This window comes from Camellia sinensis, chromosome 3 (genome assembly GCF_055761805.1).
Source record: "Camellia sinensis isolate YWXY chromosome 3, ASM5576180v1, whole genome shotgun sequence".
In the NCBI taxonomy this organism is placed as follows: domain Eukaryota; kingdom Viridiplantae; phylum Streptophyta; class Magnoliopsida; order Ericales; family Theaceae; genus Camellia; species Camellia sinensis.
Window position 1 is genome coordinate 215508570 of NC_138963.1, and position 26098 is coordinate 215534667.

At 39.5% G+C, this 26098-nt stretch overlaps 1 protein-coding gene across 1 annotated transcript; it reads right to left on the reverse strand.

The window, feature by feature from the left end:
- Positions 1-7115: 7115 nt before the first annotated feature.
- On the reverse strand, positions 7116-8420 carry LOC114266755 (uncharacterized). The gene has a single exon (XM_082918831.1). The coding sequence runs from the start codon at positions 8418-8420 to the stop codon at positions 7116-7118; it is 1305 nt and encodes a 434-aa protein (XP_082774957.1).
- Positions 8421-26098: the final 17678 nt, after the last annotated feature.

Below are 26098 nucleotides of genomic sequence, written 5' to 3' on the forward strand. Positions count from 1 at the left end.
TTTGGTATTTTTTCATAAATTTCTTTTCATTTATTTATATTTCATTTAGTTTACATTTTTTTTTATATTTTAATAAGAAAAAATTCTATTTACACACACCAAATTTCTTTATGTCACACATTTAATGAATTTTTAAGAGTCACAATTTTATCCTTTAACAAAATTATCATCTCACCCATCACCATCTCACCCATATATTTCACAATTTCTCCGTACATATCTCACTCACTACCATCTCACCAACCACTTCGTCTCACAAATTACCAGTAAACTCGGGTATTGAACCATGGAGCTTGTTTCAAAACAGATTGAGAAGGGTCAAGTTCTTGAACCGGGCAAATGACGCCGGTATTTCGCCGGAAAACATGTCGTTTGACAAATTCATAGATTTCAAGCCACATATGAAACTTTTTTCTTGCACGGGGTTATTCAATAGGTGATTCAGATGCTTTCACAATCATGGTTGTGGAAGAACCACAATAACTCTGATAATAACCATTTCAGTAAGTACAAAAAACTTTTTTCTTTCTTTTACTCGAAAATCATTGCATTTCTAGCAAACCCATCACTAGATCTAATATGTCCTTGCAGCCATTCTTCAACTAACAGATTCATCCAAATTCCATAAAATACCCACATCCCAAAAAAATTTCATCATAAAAACTTGATTATCAATTCCAACAAAGGGCAAAGATGATACATGTTTCCTTGATAACTATTTCATTGATGTTGCATGCAAAGAAATTCCAACTATTCCATCTGCCTCAAACATACACAATCAAATCAAATAATCTTCAACTCTAAAGTAAGTAGTAACTTGCTAAAGAAATCCAAAATCCAAAACTAAAGCCCATATGCAAAACCCAATTCTTAATTATCATACAATCAACAAATACATACATGCATACAAAAATACACACCTAAACACACACACAGAGTTAAACACACACATCTGAATCACTTGAAGAAATAGAGTGTCCAAGTTCTGAAGGGAGGGCTATTTTGGGAATTTGTGTGGGCTAATATGAGGGTGTGCACACATTTTTTATTAAATGGGTATATTTGGAATGTGGGGTGTGTGGACTAAGATAAATACCTTAGAATCAAATTATTAAGTGTGTGGAGTGAGAAACGATGTACACAAAGATAATGTGGTGTGTGGAAATAGAATTTCCCTCTAATAAGTCCTATGAGTGACATAGTTACCAAAATACCCCTAATAATATTCATATTTACAATGCGAATGTTCAAACCGTCAATATGAATGTTAACATGTCAATGTGAACATTCACATTGTAAAATATGAATATTCACGTCACCAAATTGCTAACCGTTCAAAAAATATTTGTAAGGGTAGAAATGCCCATAAAATACCATAAATATAATTGTCACAATCCAAACCCGCCCCTATAGGTTTAGCATCGTAACCAGCCAGTAATTCTTGGATTACCAAAGGCCTTTGAAGAGAATAACATATATTAGGGGCTGCGGAAGCAATTATACAAAATATACGTAGTCCATTAAGCTGTGCAGACATACATGGGATAGATAATATTTTAAACTTATATGATGTCAAACTTCCATACACATAGCATCATAAGGGACTTCGCCCAATGTACAAGTAAACAAACCAAAAAAAAAAAACAAAACAAAACAAAACAAAACAAAAGAACATCTTCAACAGGATCACAAAACTTGACTTCTCAAAAAAGAACCTCCTTGGGAGGCATAGTAACTGGCTGACCTAAAAACTCGCCAGACAGCAGGTTAGGCCTGGTCATGCGTCTGCTCACCCACATACATAATATAAATAGTGAGCGAAAGCCCAGTGAATAATGACAGAGTAAGGGGGTAAATGAATGATGTCCCATAACTAAATCAATTCACATAAACAAATTTATGTTCATATTCTTGTTCAAGTCATTGAAAGGAATCGAAATCCATACTTAATCTTACATCTGTTAGCGTTAACAGATCACATACAGAGCATCGAAGATCATACTTGCCAATTCCATAAAGGAACCTCTAGCTGGATACGGATAACTTGTCAGTTCCATAAAGGAATCTCCAGACCGGGTATGGATAACTTGTTAGTTCCATAAAGGAACCTCCGGATGGGTACAGAAAACTTGTCAGTTTCATAAAGGAAACTCCGGACCGGGAACAGATAACTTACTTGAGCCCCGAATACTTGTCAGAAATTGGACAATCATTTATTGTACAGAACATAACATTTCATAGAACAGATCTTATTTCATCATACAGAAAATAAATAAAGTTGAACTTAGCTTTACTAAGTTATTACTCACAGTTGGCTCAAAAGCAAACAAACGGAGTAAGCAAATCAGATATCTTGTGGCGCGTGATCTACACAGATGCATAACGAATACGTACTGAATTACACACTCGGAATCATTAACTTAGTTCTTTCTTATCTTGGTGTGTTTCTACTTTTTATCCTTATTATTATGTCTTAATCTCGGCCTAGGAATACCTAGGATGCTAAAATGCACTTGGAAACACTAAACAAAACTTGTTGAAAACAAGGATCCCGCTCGAGCAGAATTTCCTTCGCTCGAGCAGACATGCAAAATATGAGTGGTCGCTCGAGCTTAACTTCTGTCGCTCGAGCGGTCTATAAAATTCTGTAAAAGTACTGGTTGCTTGATTTTCCCACTCGACAGTCGCTCGAGCGTGAGACTCAGGTCCTTGCTCGAGTGTAACTCTTGTCGCTCGAGCGGTCTGCAAAATAAGTGAACTTTTAGGAGCCTGCATTTCACGCTCGAGCCAACTTTTGGTCACTCGAGTGGAAATGCAAGATCACAGAATGGTCGTTCGAGCGGAGGGTGTAAATTCTGAAATTTCCAAATTGCACTTCCAAGTCCAAAACTCAAATTCAATGCCTTCAAACACAACCTTTGGGCTCCAAAACTTGAGCAAACATGTCTAAACTTGGAAAACATGGAAAATTAAAGATCATTTCATGAAATCAAGGCCCAAAAGCTTGCCCATTGCTCAAAAGTCAACTCAAAACTTTGAAAGCATATCATATATGCAATGGAGTGAGTTCAAAACTTCTAAATCATGATCAAAGTAGGCAAATTGATGGAAAACATAATAAATTCTCAAAACTATGGTAGGCTTGGTGCATGCATGTGAGAAATCTTTGCAATTAAGCTCAAAATTGAAGAAAATGTGCATGCATGCATGATGTGCTCTGCCTTCCTACCTCACTAGCTCAATTCTTGCATAATTCAACTAAAATTCTCTTGAGTTCTTGTAAGAGTAAGTCAAATAAAAGTTTAAGGAATGCAATTCTTTGAATTCTTGGTGAGTCCTGGCTCAATTCTCCAATTCCTCAATTTCCTTCTTGAAATCAACTCTCACCCTCTAATTCTCTCTTTCTCTTACGTTTTTGAGCTTAGGATTGTGAAATGAGGGTGTAAAATAAACTAAGGAAGTCAAAGTAGCCTTATGTAGGCTCAATTAAAGAGGTTTAATTAAACTTGACTTAGGTTAATCACATTGACATTAATTATTCTAATTTAATTGTTTCGAATCGAATTTTAATTAAACCTACCATAAATTCTATAAATTCCACATAACACATATACCAAGTCAATTTCGTGATATGATGCCGATAAGGCCTTCAATTCGCAAAATATAACAGAATCTCAAACAGATATTCTTACAATAAACAGATAGAAACACAAATAATGTAGCACACATGTAATTAATTCAGAATTTTATCCTACTTACTCATTAGGCATAATTAATCATGATTAATCAACTAATTATAGGTCAGAGTTGTTATCGTTTTCCTCCCTTAAAGAGTTTGGCCCTCCAAACTCGAATTACCTTCGTTTTAGAAGAATGTCAGGTCTAGAGTTAAGGGTGTAATTTTGGCCCGGCCCGACCCATGTCGGGCCTTGCGAGCTCTTGCTAAAAAATCGGGCTGGGCTTGCCTACGGGCCAAAAAACTAGGCCCAGGCCCAGGGGTATTCAGGCTATGGACAGGCCAATGGGCTTGAGCCTGGGCTCGAACTTTGGGCGGGCTTAAACAAATTTTTTTATTTTTTAAAATTTTTTCTACCAAAATTTTATTATTTTCCATTAAAAATAACACTGGGCCGTGGGTGGGCCGAGCGGACCGGGCCTCGAGCCAGGCTTTTGGGCGGGCATTGAGCGGGCCCATGGTGGGCCAAGCGGGCCGGACTGGGCTTCAAAGTGATGGCCAAAGCCCAAGGCCAAGGCCTCGGACTGGGCTTGGGCTCGGGCCTAAACAGGCCTTAATGGGTCAGGTCCACCTCGGGCCGCCCACGGGCCGCGGGCCAAAATTACACCCCTATCTAGAGTGAACAAATCTGGGTATCTCTTCATCATGTCTTTCTCGGTCTCCTAAGTTGCATAAGTCCCTACATGATTTTGCCAATCAACCTTCACCAATGGGATTTCTTTGTTCCTTAGTCTTTTGGTTTGGCGATTAACAATCTGTATTGGCCGTTCCTCATAAGTAAAATCATCCTTCAGAAGCACATAAGTTGGTTCAATCACATGGAATGGATCTCTCAAATACTCTCGAAGCATAGATACGTGAAAAACATTATGCATATGCTTTATGACCGGCGGTAAGGCTACCCGATACGTCACCAGATTGATTTTCTCAAAGATTTCATATGGCCCAACATATCTTGGTGCTAACTTGCCTTTAATACCAAACCGAGTTTGCCCTTTCATTGGAGTCACTTTTATGAACACATGATCCCCGACTTCGTATTCTCTATCTCGCCTTCGGACATCTACATAACTCTTTTGGCGACTTTGTGCAGTTTTCAATCTCTGTTAAATCAATTTCACATTTTCAGTTGTTTCTTGCATAAGTTCTGGTCCCAACAATGGTCTATCACCTACCTCGGCCCACCAAATCAAAGAACAACACTTCCTCACATACAAAGCTTCATAAGGAGCCATGTCGATATTCAAATGGTAGTTGTTGTTATACATAAACTCCGCCAATGGTAAGTAAGTCTCGCAACTGCCTTGGAAATCTAGGGCACACATCCGTAACAAGTCTTCCAGTGTTTGAATAGTCCGTTCAAATTGGCCATATGTCTGTAGGTGATAAGCACTACTTAGTCTCAATTCAGTCTCCAAAGCTTGCTGTAGACTCAACCAGAATCTTAAAGTGAACTTAGGGTCTTTGTCAAACACAATAGACACTAGCACACAGTGTAATCTCACAATCTCATTTACATATAGGTTAGCTAGTTTATCCGCATTATAAAAAGCTTTCACTGGTAGGAAATGAGCAGATTTAGTCAAACGATCAACTATGACCCAAATAGAATCCATACCTCGAGAAGAGCAAGGCAATCCCACAATGAAGTCCATAGTAATGTGCTCACATTTCCATTCCGGTATTAAAAGCGGCTGTAGCAATCCAGCAAGTCGTTGATGTTCGACTTTTACTTGTTGGCAATACAAGCATCTAACCATATAGTCAGCAATATCTTTCTTCATTTCAGACCACTAGAAGTTTTGCTTCAAATCTTTATACATTTTTGTGTTACCCAGATGCATAGTAAATTTTAAATTGTGAGCTTCAGTCATGACTCACTTCCTTAAGTCCAGACAGTCTGGCACACATAATCGATTTTGAAATTTCAACACATTATTCTCCAACACAAATCTGGGTTTTGGTTTTGAATCAATCTCTTCAAAAGTTTTCCTCAAGACCATATCTTCACATTGTTTCTCTTTAATCTCTTCAATGAGTACAGGTTGAGTAGAAATGGCGGTTAAGATTCCACTCTGTTCTCGCAGTACAATTTCAATTTCATTTTTCTCCAAGTCACATAACAATTCTCTTTGCCCGATGAGCAGACATGACAGATTGCTAACGGATTTTCGACTCAAAGCATCCGCAACTGTGTTTGCTTTTCCCAGATGGTACAAAATCTGCAACATCTTCTTTGTTTCATGTTTAGTTCTTTTTTGGTGAATAAATATTTCAAACTTTTATGGTCCGTGTACACATCACAAGTCACACCAAACAAATAGTGTCGCCAAATTTTCAAGGCAAACACCACAGTTGCTAATTCAAGGTCATGGATCAGATAGTTCTTTTCATAAAGACGGAGTTGTCGATGGACATAAGCAATCGCTTTCCCATTTTGCATTAGTACACATCCCAAACCTTTATATGACGCATCACTATAAATTTGAAACCCATCAGTACCATTAGGCAAAGTCAAAATTGGTGCGGTTACTAACCTGGTCTTTAGTTCTGGAAAGGTAGATTCCCTTTGATCATTCCAATCAAACGGCACAGTTTTCTATGTCAACTGTGTCATTGGCATGGCAAGTTTGGAGAAATCTTTCACAAATCTGTGATAATAACTTGTAAGCCCCAGAAAAATTCAAACTTCTGACACGTTGGTTAGTCTAGGCCAGTCCACAGTAGCTTCAATTTTCTACGGGTCAATAGAGATACCATCCTTGTTGATTACATGCCCCAGAAATGTTACACTGTCAAGCCAAAATTCACATTTGGAAAATTTTGCATACAACTTCTTTTCCCTTAGGATCTGTAAAGCAATTCTCAGATGATTTTCATGTTCCTCTCTACTTTTAGAATAAATCAATATATCATCAATGAACACAACAATAAACTCATCAAAGAATTGTTGGAACACTCTATTCATTAAGTCCATGAATGTTGCGGGTGCATTAGTTGCTCTGAATGGCATTACCAAAAATTCATAGTATCCGTATCTAGTTCTGAATGCAGTTTTCTCGACATTTTTCGTATTGACCTTTAACTGGTGACACACGGATCTAAGGTCTATCTTGGAGAACACTTGTGTTCCTTGGAGTTGGTCAAATAGATCATCTACTCGGGGCAATAGATATTTGTTCTTCACAGTTACTTTGTTCAACTCACGGTAGTCAATACACAGTCTCAAAGACTTGTCTTTCTTTTTGACAAACAACACTAGAGCTCCCCAAGGTGAGGTGCTCAGACGGATGAATTTCTTGTCTAAGAGTTCTTGGAGTTGGACTTTTAACTCTTTCAGTTCAAAAGTTGACATTCTATAAGGGGTCTTAGAAATTGGTTATGTTCCGGGTACTACATCAATAGTAAACTCAATTTTCCTATCAATTAACTCCCCAGGTAGGTCATTAGGAAATAAATCAGGAAATTCATTTACTACAGAGATGTTCTCAACAGTAGAGCTATCAGAAGTCACCGTCAAAATGCAACATAAGTAACCCCGACACCCTTTCCTTAACAACTTCCTGGCTTTCATAAATGAAATCAAAGACGGCAGATGAACTACCCCATTTCTAGTGAAAACAAACTCAGGCATACCAGGTGGTCTAAACACGATAGATTTACTCACACAATTAATGGTGGCATAGTATTTCGTTAACCCATACATACCCAGAATACAATCAAAATAATCAATGCTCAAAGGCAGCAAATCAACATACAACGCCATATCACCAATCACAGTATCACATGCTGGATATACATAAGCACATATCATAGAACCTCTAGATGGTGTAGACACAGACGATAAATAGTTCATAGGTTCTAATGGTCTAGTTAACTTCTGAGAAAAAGCATGCGATATAAACGAATGTGTGGAACCAGAATCGATCAACACATAAGTATTCTGAGCACAGATAGAGATTATACCTGACACCACAGATTCGGTGTTTTGCACATCTCCAGGCACTAACGCAAATACTCTCATTTGCCTCAGCGTCTCATTTCCAGTATTACTCCTGGTATCAGTTCTTGCATTGGTCCTTGTTGTAGGAGCGGACCTGACTGAACTTGTGGCAAGGCGGTTAGCATTATCAAATCTTAGCGGACAATCTCGAATCATGTGGCCAGTCTTGCCACACCGAAAACACGTACCTGAGACACGATGACACATGCCTTTATGCCTTATTCCACAATCAGGACAGTTCGAAACAGAGCCACTACTTTGGCTAGAGCTGCTGGAGGACCCCGTATTCTGCCTTTTTGAAAAGGATCGGCCATTCTTGAAATTAAATTTGGACCGTTTACCCTTCCATTCAGTTGTTGGGGCTGGAGCTTGTTTCTTTGTTGCTAGAATGGCTTCTGCCATCAATGCCCTATCTAGTACTTCCACATAAGTAGACAATTTCAAGACGTCCACTCTATCAAATCCATCGAGATCCAATCCACCTTCAAATTTGCGGGCTTTCTTGTAATCCGTATCCACCATGTGAGGGAAAAAATGAGCTAATTCTGTGAACTTAGCCCCATACTCGGCTACAGACATCCTACCTTGCTTAAGTTCTTGGAATTCAAAAACTTTTCGGTCCCTGAAACACTGAGGAAAATACTTGTCATAGAAGATCTCGTTGAACTGAGTCCATGTCATATTCCCATTGTTAGTTTGGATTAACAACCACCATCTTCGCGCTTCATCTTTTAAAGTGTATGTGGCCAAAAGAACTTTTTGTGTCTCAAAACAAGGCAATACTTTAAACAATTTCTCTATCTCAAACAACCATGTTTCCGCCTTTAAGGGTTCAATACCACTCAAGAAGGTCGGTGGTTTCATTTTCATAATTTTTGAGTCAAGTTGATGATGTCACTATTGTCTGGTTCAATTAGCACCAGCGGAGGCGGAGGAGGTAAAGATTGTTGTCTTAGTTGTTGCATCATGGCTTCGATCAAAGCCGCAAGTATCTGTTCCATTATGTTCATTCGGGCCTCAGAAGATTCACTTGTATCATTTCCCCTTACATTCTCCATGTTGCTATAAGTAAACAAAGCAATAATAAACATAGGCTAATAATTCTTTTCACCATGCTTGGAGTATTCAATTTCAGTTTCCGCATTCACAGAGATTAATACTGTGACAACCCCGACCCATGATTAAGGTTAATCCATGCTTAATTATGCCTAATAAGAAAAGTGAAGTTTTGCATCATATGTTGTCTTATTTGTGTTTATATCTATTTAGCGTAAAAAGATCTATTTATGTTTTCGTTTCGGTTTGCGAATTAAAGGCCTTATTGGCATCCAATTCAGAAATTGACTTGATTTATGTGCTAATTAGAATTTTTAGAATTTTATGGTAGATTCAATTGAAATTCGATTCGAAATGAAATAATTAGAATAATTAATGCTCATTTGATTAGTGGTAAACCTAATTAATTAGTCCACTAACCAAGCCTATATAAGGCTTCTTTATGTATCTCAACTCACATTTCTTCATCATTTTGTTGACACCAACCGTGAGAGAGAGTAGAAGAAAGAGACCAAGAGTGAGGGTTTGATGTTCACACTTAAGTTTGGGAAAAATTTACTAGAAATTGAAGGAATTAGACTTAAAAACACAAGAATCAAGCTTCTAGCTCTCACCTTGACAAGCCTAGGTAAGAATTCAAAACTTAGATTGTATAATCATGATGTGTAGAGCATGAACTCTAGAGAATTAAGTTAGTTGACACAAAAATTAAGTTGAAATTGATGAAATTGAGCCATATCTTGCATGCATGCATAATTCTCATGATTTTGTAGTTAATTCAAAGAAATCCCTCTTGCATGTCTTTATTTTAGTCTTGTCCTAAGAATTCAACAAGTTTTGGAGTTAAACACCTCATGTGATCAAGTTTTGAAAGCTTTGGAACCAAGATACTTCATGCATGTTATGTTTTCAAAGGTTTGAGTTTGGTTTTACACAATTGACATACTTTTGGACCTTGATTTCATGAAATGATCTTCGAACCATGATATCTTACAAGTTCCTAAATGTTTTCCAAAATTTTGGCCCAAGAAGATGAGTTTTGAGGTATGGAATTTGAGTTTGGAGCTTGGGAGTGCAATTTGGAAATTCCAGATTATACACTTCCGCTCGAGCAACATATTCTGTGCTCAAGCAGCCACCTTTGTTTTGCATATCCGCTCGAGCGACCTTAAGTTCGCTTGAGCGTGAAATGCATGCTCCTAGAAGTTTGCATGTTTTGCAGACCGCTCGAGCGGCAATAGTTGCGCTCAAGCGGGGCATGAGTCTCACGCTCGAGCGAGAGTCGAGCAACCATCGAGTTGAGATTTCTCACAACCAGTACTTTTGCAAAGTTTATAGACCACTCAAGTGGGGAAAGTTACGCTCGGGCATCCTCTCACATGTTTGCATATCCGCTCGAGCGAGGGAAGTCACGCTCGAACGAGACCCCTGTTTTCAGCAAGTTTTGTTAAATGTGTTCAAGTGCATTTTGACATCCTTGTTGCATCCTAGGCATTCCTAAGCCAATATTAAAACATAATAATGAGGGTAAAATGTAGAAACACACTAATTACAAAACGTAATGAGTTAAGTATATTCCAATGTGTGTTTCAAATGTGTATTTGTTATATGTTGATACAGGTCACGTGCTGTAAACCGTTTGATTAGTCTGCTCTGTCTGTCTGCACCCGGAGCCATCTGTGAGTAATAACTTAGTAAAGTTATGTTCAATTTTTTTTTTTTGTATGATAAAATAAGATATGTTTTCTGAAATGTTATGTTCTGTTTAATGAATAATTGTCCAATTTCTAACAATGTATTTGTGACATCCTTAGCATCATGTGATATCTGTTAGCTGTTACCAGGTATTGGAGGTTCCATTATGGAACTTATTATGTCTGTGCTCTGTTACCTGTACTGGAGGCTCCATCATGGAACTCAACATATCTGTTATCCGAATCTGGAGGTTTCTTTATGGAACTGATTACTCATAACCACCATCTGTTCTGCATCTGTTCTGTATCTGCTCTATTAGCGCTAATGGATGTACCACGTATGATCAGACATGAACTCTATTTTCTGTATGTAATATGAAAAAGAATATGAATATGAATGTGTATATGAATCTGTTCACGAATCTGAATTCTGATTTTTGAATTTCGTATGGACTTCATTCATTCAAACTCTTTACTCTATTATTATCCACTGAGTTCCTGCTCACTATTTATATTATGTATGTAGGTGATCAGGCACGTGACCAGGTTCAGAGTTGAGGACCTGGCATCTCAATTTTTGTCAGCTAGCCTTTGTGCCTACCAAAGAGGTTCCAGATTAAGTCAAGTTTAGTGGCTATGTTTTTGTGAATGTATAAGACTTTGTTTCTTTTGATTTACATATAAGTTTTCTACTTATATGTATATGGAGTGACGTGAAAATACTGTATCTTTTGACGTCACTTATATGTTTATAAAAGTGTAAGATTATCTGTCCCATGTATGTCTTCACAGCTCGATGGACTACATATATTTTATATATTTACTTCCACAGCCCCTAATTATATGTTATTCTGTCAAGAGGCCTTTGGTGATCCAAGGATTACTGGCCGGTTATGACGTTAAAGCTATAGGGGCGGGTTTAGGTCGCGACAAACACGCTCACACATGCAAATGAAATGTCCCAAATTCTTTTCTAGGACATCCTATAGCTCATATGGACTCTTGTGTGCGGTAGAACTCGTGCTCTAATACCACTTTGTCACAACCCAAACCCGTCCTTATAGATTTAGCATCGTAACCGGTCAGTAATCCTTGGATTACCGAAGGCCTCTGAACAGAATAACATATATTTAGGGGCTGCAGAAGCAATTATACAAAATATACGTAGTCCATTGAGCTGTGCAGATATACATAGGACATATAATATTTTAAACTTACATGATGTCAAACTTCCATACACATAGTATCATAAGGGACTTCGCCTAATGTATAGGTAGACAAACCAAAAGAAAAAAGAGCATCTTCAACAGGATCACAAAATTTGACTTCTAAAAAAAAACCTCCTCGAGAGGCACAGTAACTGATTGACCCAAAAACTCGTCAGGCAGCAGCTTAGGCCTGGTCACGCGCTTACTCACCTACATACATAATATAAATAGTGACTGAAAGCCCATTGAATAATAATAGAGTAAAGGGGTAAATGAATGATGCCTCATAACTAAATCAATTCACAGAAACAGATTTATGTTCATTATAGCGATCCCAGTTTTGACTCGGCTCTTGTGATGTTCCAGACTCGGGTTTAATGCTTTCATATTGTTGTCAATCTCTTTCTTTCCTTGTATAGCTTTGAAATTGGTCTTTGGGTTGTTGTGGTTGTGTTTGAAATAGGTTGGTTACTTAGTTTTCAACCTTTGTGTTGCCCAGATTTTTGGTCCTCCGCTTGAGTGGCCATCCTTGCGCTCGAGCGGGCTTTGTTAATTTCGGTCCTCCGCTCGAGCGGCCTTTATTGCGCTCCACCAAGAGTTAACTCTCGGTACTCTGCATGTCTGCAAAAGTGCTGGAGGAGTATCTTTCACGCTCGAACGTCGTTTCCTATGCTCGAACAGGTGGGCGTTCGAGCGATTGGTCTATTGTCTGGAAAGTTCTGGAGGAATGTATTTTGCACTCAAGCAGGCCTCTTCTGGCGCTCGAGCAGAACAAATCTTTGTGTCTGACGCTCAAGCATGAAACCCTCCGCTCGAGCGGACTGTGTGTATATCAGATTGTGAAAAATACTTTTTACATCACTTTTTCATATCTTTTCTGCCAAAACCCTAAAGTTGAGAGCCTCTCTCTCTAAAATAGTCTCTCTCTCTCTCTCTCTCCACATTTTGGCCTAGATCCTTTGATCTCTCCACCCTACTCCATTTGATAAAGAGGTGGAGCTTCTCAAGATCTTCTCTTTGAACTGATTAGAGTTGGATTTCGGCACTTTTGGGGTTTCTCTCTAGTTTGGCTCATCTTCTCTCTTTGAGGTAGGGATATTCTATACTTTTTTATGAGTTTTAACCTAGTTATTTGTAGTTATGCATAAATGGTGGAAAGTTTGGGAGTTTTGGGTAAACTTAGGGTTTGGTCTCAAATTTGAAAGAGGGATTTCTATATTATGTTACACAGATGATTATGGGGTTATGAATATGAGGATATCTTGTGTTAAAATGGTGAATTTTAGCCTTTGGGCTAATATTTGAATAAGGAAGAGATTTACCCTAAATGTGTCTTGAATATTATTTTGTATAAATAATAAAATTGATGTGCAAAATGTGAAATTGGGAAAATGTGTAAATGAATGGTGTAGTTGGATTTGTTTAATCACTCATTCATGGAAATTTGATAAATTATCTGTTATAAAGATTGTATATCTGTTTAGAAATATCTATATTGGGCTATCTGTGGAGGATAGCTATGATTGTTGTAGAAATTGTATGAGGATTAGGTGAATTGAAACTAATTATTTAAGTTTGTCATTGAATATGATGGTATGATTAAGGCATTGAACATGTGTTATGGTTAGTCATTGTATATGACGATGAATTTAAATACATCGTATATATATAATGTTTTGGGAGAAGAAATGTGTAGACATCCCATTTTTAACCGTCCTTAAGACTTGGACGTCATCGTTTGAACACTCGATAATCATCCATGTTCGTGTTCGTTTTGAGTTCTTGAAGGTCTCGGTTGTGCGCCTTGCCTTGGAGTCTCTCAACTTGTCTGTTTTGTGCTTGGTTGTGGACCAAGGGCTTGTAACTTTGCTTCTGGAGGAAGAGGGTGGCCCCTCGGCCAGCCTTACAACCCATCAGCCAGGGCTTATGTCCATCAGCCATCAGTGATGGCTGGTCGGCCTCGTTAATGGCCGGTCAGCCACTGATAATGGCCGGCGGCCTTTTTCGTGCTTTTTCAGATATTTTGTGTGCCAGATGTTGGTCACTGAATCTATTCTCCATACACTATGGAAGGATGGAAACAAGCTTCTAGCTTGTCAAGGAAGCTTTGGCTTGCATTTTCTATATAAGGGGAGGTCCCTATCCCTTTTCAAAGGTTCTGAATTTTGGAAGAGCAAAATCTTACTCTCTCTCTAATTTTTTTTTCTCTCTCTCTCTCTCTATATATATATATATTGTGCTTGAAAGTGTATTTTCTTCACATATTTGCACTAGAACACCTAGTCAAACACCACTACCTTGGAGCTGAGGTTCTTAAAGGTTTGTTTGGAGCTTAAAAGCTGGTCTTGGCTCAGAGGAAGACCTGTCTTGCTGCTGTTCTTCAAGGGTAACAACTTGTCCCTCTTAAGCTTTGTTTTGATTAAGTGTTTGATCACCTTTGCATGCAATTTTAAGGCTGGTTTTAACCTCTTAAAAACTCTGATTTTAAGGCTTTAAAATTTTGATTTGAGTCTTGTTTGGTTAGGAGGTGTTTCCCCTCTTTTGTTCTTTGGCTTGTAAAGCCTCTTGAGCCACCTTTCTTAGCCTTTGTAATCACCTTTGTTTGGCCTTTCTACCACTAAAACTCAGAGAAATTTCAGTGGTAGAAAGTTGGTTTTGAGGCTCAAAATAGGAGGGGGTGGTCCCCTCTCCTTGTATCTTATTTGTATGCATAAATGGCCTACCAAGTGAGCACGCTTTTCTACCATTTTGAAGCTTGGTTTAAGCATGTTTTTGTGACTTTTCGGACCTACTATAACTCTCTTTTAGGCTGGTTTAGTCATTGGTTGCTTGCTTCTTACACTTGTAGTGTAATCTTGCTTAATAGCCTTGAATGCCTAAAGGGTTAGTCCATCATTCTAGCATGTATTAGCTCTGTCTCAACATGTTTTTACCAATGTTTTAGCATGCTTTAACTCTGTTTTGAGTGGCCTTGGTCCTTTGAGGCTTGCCTTGTATGGTTGTAGTATAAAGGGCCTTGGCTTGCTTTGAGTTTTGAGGCGTTTAACATGTTGTATATGTGATGAGTGCATGTTTTGGCATCATTTAGCATGTAATTTCAGTGTCTATAGTGTAGTCACACACTCACATGTTCCACTCTTTTAATGCTTTTGAGAGTTGTGCCTTATGCCTTGCTCATGAGCCAATTTGTATACATGTTTGTCTAAGCTTTTGGGCTTCAATTCCAGCATATTTGGGCCTTTGTTTTGGCATGATTGAGCTCTATTCAGAGCTAGTTTGATCATTTGAGCATTGTATTACATGTCTCTAGTGTTGTGTCCTTCACTAGTTTCATTGTATTTGGCCCTTAGTATGTTATACATGAAGTGTTTACATGTTATTTGCATTGCTTGTATTTGGATCGGACGTTAATCCAAACACAAGAAATGTGAGACGTTTCATACTTGAAGTGATGAAACGTGTTGCATTTCTTGGTTGCTATCTCCCTTGATCATGCATGATAGGGGAGAGGCACTTTGAGTCTTATGTGTGCATTCACTAAGCTTGTACAAGCTTGGTACTTTGGCTACCATGCATCGAAAATGCTTGGTTGGTAGTTTGAGAGCCAAGTGCCACACTCCTTTGAGCTTGAGACATGATAAGGAGGGTGGAAGTACACACATTTCCTTGCAAATACATTGTTATGCCTCTGTTTGCTCTCTGTTGCAGCAAAATGAGGAATTTCAAGGAATCAGTGGCCGACCGGCCACAAGTACTAGCCGACCAGCCATCAAATTTGCCGACCGGCCACCAGTTTTGGCCGATGATCACCAACCATGGCCGATCGGCCATCAGTGTGTTCTTGAGATCAAACAGAAGCAATCTGGAGGTTGGCACAATTTTTAGAGGTTCAAAGATGTGCAAACAGAGGCATTTAGAGGCAAGGTAGTGGATTTTCAGGGCGAAGCCAACAGAGCATGTATATCCCCCTCGCTTCCCAAGGCCGTTCATATGAATTGTTTAGCTGCTTAGTTCAGTAGCTTAATTATTTTGTAATTAATTAGTTAAGTGTTTAATTAATTAATTCGGTTTGTAATTAATTAGCTTAGTGTAGCTAGTTATTCAATTCGGTTTTATAATAATTAATTAGCTAGAATAGTTAATTAGTTGGTCTATAATAATCAGCTTAGTTTAGCGTAGCTAGTTAGCTTATTTATTCGGACCCTCCTTCGCGAGGGCGCAATGTTGTAATAAGTGTGCGTGCGTGTGTGCATGTCTTCCAACCCCACGTCTTTCTCCCTTTTACTTATCCGCTTTCGATGGTTAGTTTAGGGTACGTTTCAATTAGCATACCTTATGCTTTGCATGCGTGCATCATTCATTTGTCTTGCATGCACCGGGCTCGGCGCATCATTCAAAATGCATTGTATTTCAATACTTATATGAATACATGTATCAATTGTTGCATTCATATGCCATCTTAGATAGCCGAGCCTATTTAGTTGCATATTGCGTGTGTTGCATTTGGCATCTTGTATAGTTAGGATCATGCATTGTTTTCTAACTAGTTTTTTGTTTTGGCTCGGAGTACACTGCAAGTGTTTACACTTTAGCATACTTGCATGAGTGTGAGTGTTGACATGATAGCATGCTTGCCATGAAGCTATGTGCTTATGTGATTAACTACTTGAATGCCTGTGGGTGAAGGCTTGATTGCCTGTATTGGGACAATTCATCAAATGCGAGTTGTAAGCCCACTTTGCGAAGTAGCAAAATCATGTTTTCAAGCCCACTTGAGGGTGGCAAATCCGCGCTTTAGCTTACTTGCGAGTAGAACTTTTAAACCATTTTTCAAAAACAAACATGAGTTGTTTTGTTCCAATTCTCGCGATCAAGTCTATACTTGTATGTTGTGCACATCACATAGTAAGTTAGATTAATAATCGGAATAAAAATACATGTGTCTATACAACAACATATCATGCTTAGTAGAGGCCGATCCTTTGATCAGGCGAGCAGGGGTGCTCATTGCATGACCTTCCCCTCTCGTACCCAAGTTCCCGAGCCGAGGCAACTTTGGTGATGACGGACACGTGGCCTTTAGCACGAGTCAGGGTTTCCTAAATTTCCCAAAACAAAATATTTAGGTGGCGACTCTGTAATCTGGCAAAGCAGTCCATGTTTGGCATTTTTTCATTCAAAATTGATTTTTCAAAACCAATTGTCGGATTTGGACTCTTTGGTGTTTATCAGTCTCGCATTGCACTTTGTGAGATTAGATTCAGAACTGTGACAGGAGTCCAAACTGTAGTAAAACCAAATTCGCGCCCTCTCTGAATGGGGGGCGCGCGAAGAAAGTCAAGTGCTACAAAAGGGGATATACTCCATTGTTTATGAGGAGATAAGGGATGGACTCTATTGAGAATTAAGTTGGTCGGAGTGTCCAAGGTGAAAGTCCGGAAATCTTGTGTATACATAGGTGCCGATCCCACGGACGAAATTTCTGTAAAATGGCAAGGTTGAAGTGTTTGTATGATAGTTATGTTAATAAAGAACCATTGAGTTGCAGTCTCAGTTGGATAATTTGGAGAATTATGTATCTTTGTCTTGTGACATGAAATGAAATGAATTAACCTGAACTGAATAAATGAAAATGGATCGAGATTTGAATACCAGTATTGAATGGTCATGGAAAGGATGTAAGTTATTCATGAATATTGGACATTTGTCTGACGCTCATACCTTAGTTAAACTTCATACATTGTATTAGACTGTTTCTACTGGGCTTTAGCTCACCCTACTTGGGAAACTATTTTCAGGTACTGGTGGTATGCTTCCTCCAAGGACGTAGCTTGGAAGGATTTAGGAGCTGGAGGCTCTATTTTGTTGTTTTGTGTTGAAATGTTTATTCAATTCAAGGGCTTTACATGTATAGAGCTTAGGACCTTCTTTTGTTGTAACCAAGTGATATCTTGGAAAGATATAAGCTCGTAGGGTATTTATTTTGTTGTTATTAACTAATGTTACATGCTGTAGATTCAAGATGAACATTTATGAATATATAATGCATGTAATACCTTTTGTAATATAAATTCTGATGAATGAAAGTATATCCATTCTATTATGCACTCTTCTCTTATGGATGCGTTAATTGTATTATTTTGGGGGCGTTACGACTTAGTATCAGAGCGCACCAGGTTTGAATACTTTGGGTATGTGGGAAGTGGTTAATACCACAATGGGTTTGTCTCACTTGTTAGAGACTTAAAGTGTAGACGATATGTGCTTATATGATAACATGATTATGTGATTATATGAGTTTGGGATGTAGTTCCTACGATATTGATTGGGTCTACGGGTTTCTGAAAGTCCTATTAGAAGAGCACTTGATCATTGCTGTTTCTAATTGGAACTCTAGTAATGCCGCGGGACGGTCATTATCTAGAAATAAAATTTGTATGTGTTTACGTGACTATGTGTTTTTGTGGAGTGAATTACAGTTGTCCATCGTATTAGGACGTAAGTGAATTAGCTTCGGCACATTTGTGAATGTGCTAATGTCTCTTGTTACCTTTATTAGGATGCTAGGACGTGGACATGGTGGTGGTAGATGTGGCAGGCATGGTAGACGCGAGACGCCTATGCCGGGTGAAATTCCGGCACAGGAGAAGGGAGTTGGTCAGGCTAATGTAGCCGAACCGGTTAGTCAACAGGCCATGGGCGCATTAGGCTGTGAAATGGCCGGAACGTTGCAGGAATTCATGGACATTCTCAAGGCTGAGAATCAAGTCCAGGCCCAAGTAGCTGAAGTAGGGCCATTTTTCTTGAAGAGAGAGAGTTTTTCCGGTCTAATCCGGATGAGTTTTTGGGTGATCCCAAGGAGCCACTGAAAGCTGATGAGTAGCTAGAACAGATGATGAAGACGTTTGAGATGCACGGCATCGAAGACGGGGGTGTGAGAATGACCTTGGCGTCATTCCAACTGAAAAAAGATGTGGGTTAGTGGTGGAAGTATGCGCGGGGGCGCGTTGGAGGGACTTGGGAGGCCTTTGTTGACACCTTCCAGGACAAGTACTTACCCGCTACAGTGAGGGAAAAGTTGAGGGATCAGTTTTCTCAGCTCAAGCAGTTGAATACACCAGTGGCGGAGTTTGAAGCCATATTCACTAGCTTATCTAGGTTTGCACCAGAGTTGGTAGTGATTGAGGAGCACCGTTGCTTGGAGTTCGAGAAGAAATTGAGGACCAGACTCATGTTTAGAGTGGCCGGATCCATGATTAGGGACTATGGGCGCCTTATAGAGGCTGCTACCCATCTTAAGACTATTATGCATGCAGAAAATGAGAGAATAAGGGGCTCTAGGAGGAGTCAGGATAACCAAGGAGATAGTAAGAGGCAAAGAGGTTCCAATCCACAACAGTCCTAGGGAGTGCATTTGAGGTCTACCTTTCCAGTTCCAAGTTCGGGTTCTGGGAGAGGTGGTCAGGGAGACATCACTTGTTTCAAATGTGGTCAGTTGGGCCATAAGTCTTCAGCTTTACCACAGAGGGGAGGAGGGCAGCGAGCGACATCGTCTTCTGCTCGTTCTCAGGACCAAGGCCAATGGAGAGGCCAGCCGCTCACTTGTTATCAATGTGGGCAAGCGAGACACTTAAAAAGGTTTTGCCCACATTTGGGTGGCACACCTGGTGCGTCTGGTTCGAAACAGACATAGAGTCACCAGCCTGCACAGTCAGCACAAGCCTCGAGGGCCAATCAGGGAGCCTCTTTGACTCAATCCGTGCAACAAGGCCATGCTCCGAGGGGTGAGCAGGTAGATCAGAGACCAACAGAGCGTATGTATGTTGTTACCGCGCCAGATCTTGTACCGGCTCCATCTGTCATGAGAGGTACCTTTTTGATTTGTAATTTAGTTGCTAGTATGTTGATTGATACGGGTGTATCCCATTCATTTATTTTGTCTGCATTTGCATCGGTTTTGGGGTTGGAGTTGGCACAGTTAGCATCTCCTATTTGTGTAAAGCTACTTATTGGTGGTGAGGTTATTCTGAAACAAGGGTGTTGAGATTGTGACATAGAGGTCGCCGGTTGTCGACTTCCATTTGTATTTGTTTTGCTTGATATGACTAGTTTTGATGTTATCTTGGGTATGGACTGATTATCCTCATACTGGACTGTTATAGATTGCTACCGTCAGAGGGTTACTATATGTACCTCGAGCGGTGATTGCTTTTATTTCTTGGGGGACTGGGTGGATAGAGTCTCATCCCTAGTATATGATCCGTGTAGGCGGAGTGAGCTTAGTTGTCTTCTTGCTAACTTTCAGAGTAGTGAGTGTGATGAAACCCAAGTTGAGTTACCAAGAGTGGTTTGTGAGTATCTAGATGTCTTTCCCGAGGATCTTACTAGTTTACCACCTCACCGAGAGGTAGAGTTCTCTATTGATTTAGTGTCTGACACAGCACCGATTTCTATGGCATCATATCGGTTTGCGCCTGTTGAGTTAAATGAGTTGAAGATTCAACTCCAGGAATTACTAGATAAGGGTTTTATCCACCCTAGTACTTCACCTTGGGGAGCACCGACTCTCTTTACTAAAAAAAAGATGGAGCGTTGTGACTTTGTATTGATTACAGAAAGTTGAACCGGGTTCCTGTTAAAAATAAGTACCCAATGCCTTGTATAGATGATATGTTTGATCAATTAAAGGGGTCTTGTTGTTTCTCTAAGATAGACCTGAGATCGGGTTATCATCAGTTGAGGGTAAGGGAGGAGGATATTCCGAAGACGGCATCCCCTATGCGGTATGGCCATTATGAGTTTCTAGTGATGCCTTTTGAGCTAACCAATGCCCCAGCTGTGTTTATGGATTTGATGAACCGAATCTTCCGAGAGTTTTTAGACTGTTTTATGGTCGTCTTTGTGGACGACATTTTGATCTACTCACCTTCTAAGGAGGAGCACGAGGAACACTTGCGAGTGGTGCTTGAGTTGCTTAGAGCCCATAAGCTGTATGCTAAGTTTGGAAAGTGTGAGTTTTACCTGAAAGAGGTTAAGTTCTTAGGCCATATGGTATTCGAGAAAAGGGTAACTATAGATTCATCCAAAATAGAGGCAATGCAGGATTGGGCATAGCCTAAAAATACTTTCGAGATCCGTAGTTTCTTGGGGTTGGCTGGGTATTGCCGTCGGTTTGTGAAAGATTTCTCCAGACTAACCTCACCTTTGACTAGGTTAACGACAAAAGAAATCAAATTTGTGTGGAGTGAGACTTGTGAAAAGTCGTTCCAAGAGCTTAAAGTTAGACTTACCACCGCTTCAGTCTTGATTATTCCAGAGAAGGGTTTAGGCTATTTAGTATACTGTGACGCTTCACGGGAAGGTTTGGGTTGTGTATTGATACAAGAGGGGAAGGTAGTAGCCTATGGTTCACGGCAGTTAAAAACCCATGAGAGGAATTACCCTACTCACAACTTAGAGTTAGCAGTGGTGATTTTTGCCTTGAAGATTTGGAGGCACTATTTGTATGGTAAGAGATTTGAGGTGTTTTCTGATCATAAGAGTCTGAAGTATCTGTTTACACAGAAAGACTTGAATTTGAGGCAGAGAAGGTGGATGGAGTTCATAGAGGATTATGATTTTGAGTTGCATTACCATCCGGGGAAGGCCAATGTCGTGGCTGACACCTTGAGTAGGAAATCTATTAGTAGTGTAGCTTGTATTGTTATCCGAGAATGAGAGATGTTGGGTACTCTTGGTGAATTTGACTTGCATCTAGGGGAGTCTGTTGAACCTACAGCCTTATTTTCAGTAGTTGCACAACTTACACTTGTGAACCGAGTGTTAGAAGCGCAGAGGGATGACCTAGAGGTAGAATTCCTTCGGGAGAAGGTCTCAAGTGGGAAGATAGAGAAGGGCTTGACTGTGTATCCCGACCAGAGTGTAAGATACTGTGACCGCTTGTTCGTGCCAGAGTCTTTCCAAAAGGAAGTACTCCGAGAGTTTCACCATTCACGCCTTGCGGTGCATTTGGGAGGCAGGATGATGTATCACGACCTAAGTCATCAGTTTTGGTGGAGAGGTATGAAGAAAGATGTGGCCGTGTTTGTATCGAAATGCCTTACTTGTCAGCAAATGAAAGCCGAGCATCAGAGGCTAGCGGGTTTGTGTTGCAACCCTTGCCTATAGTTGAGTGGAGGTGGGAGCATGTTACGATGGATTTTGTTGTGGGCCTTCCAAGGACTCAACGGGGTAGTGATGCCATTTGGGTGGTGGTTGACTGATTGACCAAGTCAGCGCATTTTATTCCTATGGACGTGAGTGATTCGGTAGACTATCTTGCCAACTTGTATATTAGGGACATAGTGAGATTGCACGGGGTCTCTGTGACGATTATTTCGGATAGAGATTTGCATTTCACAGCTCGGTTGTGGCAGAACTTACAGAGTGCCTTGGGCACTAGATTGACCTTTAGCACTGCGTATCATCCTCAGATTGACGGGCAGTCTGAGCGTACTATCCAGATTCTTGGGGATATGCTTCGGGACTGTGTCCTTGATTTTAAGGGGTCGTGGGAGAGGCACTTATCCTTAGTGGAGTGTGCTTATAATAACAGCTTCTAATCGAGTATTGGTATGGAACCATTTGAGGCCTTGTATGGTTAACCGTGTAGATCGCCTGTGAGTTAGGTCGAGGTGGGTGATGCACCTTTGTTGGGTCCAGAGTTGGTTCGAGAAACAACGGAGAAGGTTGCACTTATCCGTAAGAGGTTGGTTACGACCCAAAATCGCCAAAAAAGTTATGCCGACCGTTAAAGGAGACCTTTGTCTTTTGAGGTGGGTGATCACGTTTTTTTAAAAATATCACTTAGACGGGGTTTAATGAGATTTGGGAAGAGTGAGAAGTTATCTCCTCGGTTTAGTGGCCCTTTTAAGATCCTTGAGCAGATTGTGGAGGTTGCCTATCATTTGGCGTTGCCGCCACAACTTTTCGGAATGCATGATGTGTTTCATATTAGTATGCTTCGAAGGTATGAGCCGGATCTATCACATGTGTTGGATTGGACCGACTTAGAGGTGGATGAGGATGCCTCATATGAGGAGAGACCGATGAGAGTCTTGGATAAACGGGACCAAGTCTTGCGAGGCAAGACAATTCCCTTTGTCAAAGTATTGTGGAAATATCACAGGGTTGAGGAAGCAACTTGGGAGCGTGAATTGGAAGTCCGCAAGAAATATCTGGACTTATTTGTTGATGTTTGATTATATGTTGAGATATTAGTTTTGTGCATGAACTATAAAAACATTATATATGTTGAATATGTTTCGGAAACGCAAGTTTAATTTGAACATTGTATATGTTGTTTAAGTTTCGGAAATGCAAATTTATCATAAAAATTGAATATGTTTTGGAAATATAAGATATACGTGTTGAAATTGGTTAAAACTACGGGGAGATGTATATTGTGGATTTGTTCATCTTATAAAGGAATTAAATGACCGGTAGATGCGTCATGGTGTTGAGTATTGATTTGTAATCATTTTGGAAGTTGGCTAAACTAGATTTTGAAACTTAATTTGTAAATTTCGGGGACAAAATTCTTTAAGGGGGGAGGTTATAGCGATCCCGGTTTTGACCCGGCTGTTGTGATGTTTCGAACTCAGGTTTAATGCTTTCATATTGTTGTTTATCTCTTTCTTACCTTGTATACCTTTGAAATTGGTCTTTGGGTTGTTGTGGTTGTGTTTGAAACAGGTTAGTTACTTAGTTTTCAAACTTTGTGTTGCCCAGATTTTTGGTCCTCCGCTCTAGTGGCCATCCTTGCGCTCGAGCGGGCTTTGTTAATTTTGGTCCTCCGCTCAAGTGGCCTTTATTGCGCTCGAGCGGGAGTTGCAAACTCTTAGTACTCTGCACATCTGCAAAAAATGCTGGAGGAGTGTCTTTCACGCTCGAGCGGCGTTTTCTATGCTCGAGCGGGTAGGTGCTCAAGCGTCCTTTCTCGAGCGGTTGGTCTGTTGTCTGGAAAGTTCTGGAGGTATGTATTCTGAGCATGAGCGGACCTCTTTTGGCACTCGAGTAGAACAAATCTTTATGTCTGACGCTCGACCGTGAAACCCCCCGCTCGAGCGGACTGTGCGTATATCAGATCGCGAAAAACACTTTTTCATATCTTTTCAGCCAAAACCCTAAAGTTGAAAGCCTCTCTCTCTAAAATACTCTCTCTCTCTACATTTTGGCCTAGATCCTTTAATCTTTCCACCCTACTCCCTTTGATAAAGAGTTGGAGCTTCTCAAGATCTTCTCATTGAACCGATTAGAGTTTGATTTCGGCACTTTTGGGGTTTCTCTCTAGCTTGGCTCATCTTCTCTCTTTGAGGTAGGGATATTCTATACTTTAGTATGAGTTTTAACCTAGTTATTTGTGGTTATGTATAAATGGTAGAAATTTTGGGAATTTTGGGTAAACTTAGGGTTTGGTCTCAAATTTGAAAGAGGGATTTCTATATCGTGTTACACAGATGATTATGGGGTTGTGAATATGAGGATTTCTTATGTTAAAATGGTGAATTTTAGCCTTTGGGCTGATATTTGAATAAGGGAGAGATTTACCCTAAATGTGTCTTGAATATTATTTTGTATAAATAATGAAATTGATGTGAGAAATGTGAAATTGGGAAAATGTGTAAATGAATGGTGTAGTTGGATTTGTTTAATCACTCATTCATGAAATTTGATAAATTACTGTTATAAAGATGGTATATCTGTTTAGAAATATTTGTATTGGGCTATCGGTGGAGGATAGCTATGATTTTTATAGAAATTGTATGAGGATTAGGTGAATTGAAACTAATCATTTAAGTTTGTCATTGAATATGACGGTATATGATTAAGGCATTGAATATGTGTTATGGTTAGTCATTGTATATGACGATGAATTTAAATGCATTGTATATGTATAATGTTTTGGGAGAAGAAAGGGGATGTACTTCATTATTTAGGAGAAGATAGGGGATAGATTCTATTGAGAATTAAGTTGGCCGGAGTGTCCAAGATGAAAGTCCCGAAATCTTGTATATACATGGGTGCCGATCCCGCAGATGAAATTTCTATAAAATGGCAAGGTTGAAGTGTTTGTATGATAGTTATGTTAATAAAGAACCATTGAGTTGCAGTCTCAGTTGGATCATTTGGAGAATTATGTATATTTGTCTTGTGACATGAAATGAAATGAATTAACCTGAACTGAATATATGAAAATGGATCGAGATGTGAATACTAGTATTGAATGGTCATGGGAAGGATGTAAGTTGGTCATGAATATTGGACATTTGTCTGACGCTTATAGCTTAGTTAAACTTCATACATTGTATTAGATTGTTTCCACTGGGTTTTGTCTCACCCTACTTGGGAAACCATTTTTAGGTACCGGTGGCATGCTTCCTCCAAGGACGTAGCTTGGAAGGACTTCGGAGCTGAAGGGTCTATTTTGTTGTTTTGTGTTGAAATGTTTATTCAAGCTGAGGGTTTTACATGCATAGAGCTTAGGACTCTTTTTTGTTGTAACCAAGTGATATCTTGGAAAGATGTAAGCCCGTAGGGCATTTATTTTGTTGTTATTAACTAATGTTACATGCTGTAGATTCAGAATGAACATTTATGAATGTATAATGCATGTAATACCTTTTGTAATATAAATTCTGATGAATGAAAGTATATCCATTCTATTATGCACTCTTCTCTTATGGATGGGTTAATTGTATTATTTTGGGGGCGTTACAATTTGGTATCAGAGCGTTACAGAATTCATACTTAATCTTACATCCGTTAGCAGTAATTCATACTTAATCTTACATCCGTTAACACTAACAGATCACATATACAGCATCGAAGATCATACTTGTCAGTTCTATAAAAGAACCTCCGGCCGGGTACGGACAACTTGTCAGTTCCATAAAGGAACCTTCAGACCAGGTACGAATAACTTGTCAGTTCCATAAAGGAACCTCCGGCTGGGTACAGATAACTTGTCAGTTCCATAAAGCAACCTCCAGACTGGGAACATATAACTTACTTGAGCCCCGAATACTCTTCAGAAATTGGACAATCATTCATTGTACAGAATATAACAATTCATATAACAGATCTTATGTCATCATACAAAAAATAAATAAAGTTGAACTTAGCTTTACTAAGTTATTACTTACAGTTGGCTCCAAAGCAAACAAGCGGAATAGGCAAGTCAGATATATTGTGGCGCATGACCTACATAGATACAGAACGAATACGCACTGAATTACACACCCGGAATCATTAAATTAGTTCTTTCTTATCTTGGTGTGTTTATACTTTTTATCTTCATTATTATGTCTTAATCTCGGCCTAGGAATGCCTAGGATGCAATGAGGATGCTAAAATGCACTTG